We start from the raw sequence: 3915 nt of genomic DNA, 5'->3' as shown, positions 1-3915 counted from the left end.
GTAGATCCGATTTTGAAAAGTTTGTTTACCTTTATATTCACCTTATAACCGACTTTCTAAAATGAAAAGGAAGTTTAAAGCAATTGGAGTTCTCGACGGCTTCGAGGGAGTTAATACTGAATGAAAAATTGCAATTAAGCTTTAAAATAGATTTCCTGTTCCATACACGCGAAGAAAATTGATGCTTTTTTTTCTGCCTTTATTTTATTTACCATCGTGTTTCCATTTTGCATGCAGGGAATACTACTTCAAATAATGATCATGACGATTATGGTAATGATACAAACTCGACTCAGCTACTGATAAACATTTTATTTCATCTCTTTTTGTCCAATGCATTACATCATATTTGTCTTCAATGCAGTACATTTAAATAAAGTCCTTAAATTAATGATCAGATTAATACAGCTCACAAAAACAGTCATTGCGCAAAAGTTCAAACAACGGTTTGACCGTTGATCAAAGCTTCTTTATCGATAAGTTTATCTATGTACATTTTTATAGTAAATGAGCTGACAAAGGAAGATAAGAATGCTTAAAATGTGTTTGCAGTATTGGAGTGTTGCATAGAGGGAGTTATAACATCTTTCTGATAACTTCTATATGCCATTTTCAGCAATAAAACAATCAGTTTTTAACCAGAACCAGTCCTTATTTTGATGTATCACGTCTTAAAACACATCAAGCGGACAATTTACACCATTCCTTTTGATTAATCAATAATTCAAAAAATTCATTAAGCTTTTTCAATAAGACGTTTCACTTTAAGATCTTTAATTACCTTGCTGACTTTTTCGTAGTCTGAAATAAAAACACTCGGTAAAAAGTTAATCCTTAAGTGAAATAAAGTCTTAGGGTCCCGGGGGTCGCACTACGGTGCATTTTGATCAACGTCAGTACCAAAAGATGAGCAACTTAAAAGATTCTTGAGACCTTGACGATAATTTCCACCAAAACATACACAGATCCAAGGGTTGATCGCGCAGTTCGACACAGCTAGAAATAAGGAAACAGACCAGAAGTAATAGAAGCCACAAGATGATGTTATTGTTCGGTCTGAGTTGAAGAGCATGAACCACACTATACTTAGGGGCAGCCAACACAATGCAAACCCCAACACGATGGCAATGGACAGTTTAAGAACATTTTGCTCTCTTTTCAAGCGTTTTTTTCTGGTGTTAGTTGATTGCTGTCCTGGAATTTTCTGGGATTTGATTTTTAACGTAATGGCAGAGTAAACTATGACGATAAATACCAAAGGAACATAAACAAATACAACTTGCATCACCAAAGAGAAGCTTTTGAAGGACGAAGACTCTCCAAATGCGTCATTCCAATCACGCACGCACGCACGCGACAGCCCCTCTGGAAACTCGACAACTTTCCAGGCGAACAAGTCTGGGCACCAGATAGCCATAGCGATGATCCAAGTGGCGAGAATGTAGAACCGGCATCGCTTTAAATTAATCAGCGGGGAACAAAGGGGAAACATCACAGCTCCAAATCGATCGACCGCTATTAAAACCAGGCTTTGAACAGATACAGTAAAGGACAGATTAGATGCATAGTTACTCAGCTTACATAACACTTGACCGTGCAGACCGCCTATCAGCCAGGAGCGAGTATATAACAAAACCAAATTACGAGGAAAAAGAAAAATAGGAACAAGCATATCTGACATAGTCATATTAACAATCAGGAAATGAATGGGCTTTCCCAGACTTTTTGTCTTACAGACAATCATTGCGATGAAGGTATTTCCAGCTAACGAGACAAGAAAGAGCAAGCAGTAAGCAAAGGTTTCACCGATTCTTCTCGCCGTGGAGTTGAAGCAGCTCGACATGGACTGAGTTCCATTCATCGTTGTGGTCACGTTTTCTGACATTCTTGAGAGATCAGTTCTTATGCAGTCGGTGGTTGGTTAACTGGAGGCTGCCTCTACTCTATTTAAAGAAAGCAAAGCTGATTGTTTAGCCAAACTTTAAAACTGTGTTATTTCGTTCCCTCCACGCAAAGCGTCGTACTCTATTCATTGGGAAAAAACCGAAAAACAGTAAAAGAGTGCTCTTACCTTACGGAAAAACCTTCTCACAGTTTTTACCGAACTATTCTTTCAAAAGAGCTGCATCCACTCTATAAAGCCAATGAACAATTAGTCGTTTGGGGGAAGCAATCATTTTCAGGTACGAATCCAAAAGTTATTCTCCACGTATAAATTTCTGGAAGAAATGACTAGCGCGACAAAGAGAAAAGTCTGAGTCCCCAAGCAGAATTCTATGATCGGCTTCTTCTTCGGCCAACAGTTCTCTGTCTGACTCTGAATCCTACCTATGCTTTATGAAAGAAAACACAGCTGATTGTTTACATATATACTGATAATACTTATGATTTCATAAATTTCGTCAGAGCCCTTAGTCGTATGCTAAGAGCTCTTAAGGTGCCTGCACTTTATTTAAAGAAAACAGCGACAACTGTCTGAGTATACATTAAAAATTGATTAACTAAGAACCTTCAGATATCATTTTACTTTCATTTAATTTCGACTTGCAGTCTGTACTCAAAAATCCTTTTTAGGTAAGGAATAGAGTCATTTGAAATAGGATTGTTAAGAAAAAAAAAGATTTTGAATTTTATAATTCTTTCTAACCTTTTAGTATGATGGTAATGGTGTAAACAACAATTTAAGAGAAATTTATTTACATATAAAAGAGGAAAAACAAGTCATTAGTAAAAAGATGGTTCAATGCAGGGCGTGATCTGAATCTAAAGGCAAACATGAATAGAGCACATGATAGAATGGTGAGTACAGAAATAGAATAATTTAGTGATGTTGGATGACAGTTGACAGCTTGTCTCAGAATCATCACGTATGAGAAAGGAAGTTTTTCTGAAATAGAGAAGTTTAAGTGTGCCGTTAACGGGAAAAATTGTATTGCAAAAAGTGACTATACAACGTTTCCTGTCTGTTTTCCACTTTTGCACCTTGAAACGAAAAAATTCACACAAGCAGTGAAACAGATCAGTATTCTTTTTTAATTTTATTAAAGGTATTTTGGAGGATTACAGCAAATATGATATCTCCGTTGCTTCGAACGACCATATACACTCATCAACCTTCTGTGCTTTGGCGAGGTCAGCCATTAAAAATGTAAACATCGCCTAGCGACAAATTTCAGTCCCCGTGGTAAAACCAAAGTACAGGTGATATGACTATCAAAGAAGAAAAAAAGGACGAAAGAGTAAAAAATAAATAAATATCGGTTTCGATAAGCCGTATCAGTTACCTGAGATGAAATAGTTGGGAATGATCTCATTTGAATAATCGTACTTTAAATAGAAATATCATTGGCCCAAGGAACAGTTGTAGAAAGTTCCATTTTCTTCTGTTTCCGCATCTTGAAGTGCATGTAAAACGCTTTCAATACATGTCATGGATCTCTGCTTCAGTCACTTGATGATAATTGTTGTGGTTATTTCTTGACCGCTTGTTTGCTTACTATTTGCGTAACAGATCGACGATTGACGGATGTCAGTTTCCCAGCCAGAATGAGTCGTGAAAAACTAATGTCAGCTAAAAAAGCGAGGAATGTGTGTCAAGTTATGCGTATCTTTTCTTTTTTGTGCACGAAAATGGCCTTGTAATTGAGGGACGGAAAACGGGGAAAAAGGAAGTTAAAATGAAACCTGGCTGCTTCCTTCCCCTGCGAGGCGTGATCTGAATTAAAAGCCGATTAAAGTTAAGCAAATGACTGGAAAGCAAAAACTGAATGGAATTACGTTTGACATATGGCTCCATGTGATGGCGGCTTATAATAAATAAAGGAAAATGTTCCAAGATGTAGTACACATTATTCTAAAGGATTGTACAGAAACCAAGAGATTCTTTTCAGAAAAACTTAGTAGACCGAAAAATTT

The 3915-nt window shown here is 36.8% G+C and overlaps 1 protein-coding gene across 1 annotated transcript; it reads right to left on the bottom strand.

Moving 5' to 3' along the window:
* Positions 1 to 871: 871 nt before the first annotated feature.
* Positions 872 to 1885, bottom strand: LOC149040682 (neuropeptide receptor 22-like). The gene has a single exon (XM_089181800.1). It carries the CDS (start codon positions 1883 to 1885, stop codon positions 872 to 874), a length of 1014 nt encoding a protein of 337 aa, XP_089037926.1.
* Between the last annotated feature and the right edge of the window lie 2030 nt (positions 1886 to 3915).

Source organism: Pocillopora damicornis, chromosome 9 (assembly GCF_964200805.1).
Source record: "Pocillopora damicornis chromosome 9, jaPocDami1.2, whole genome shotgun sequence".
NCBI classification, from domain to species: Eukaryota; Metazoa; Cnidaria; class Anthozoa; order Scleractinia; family Pocilloporidae; genus Pocillopora; species Pocillopora damicornis.
Note: the sequence above shows the minus strand (reverse complement) of the source record. Positions and strands in the feature narration are given on the sequence as shown.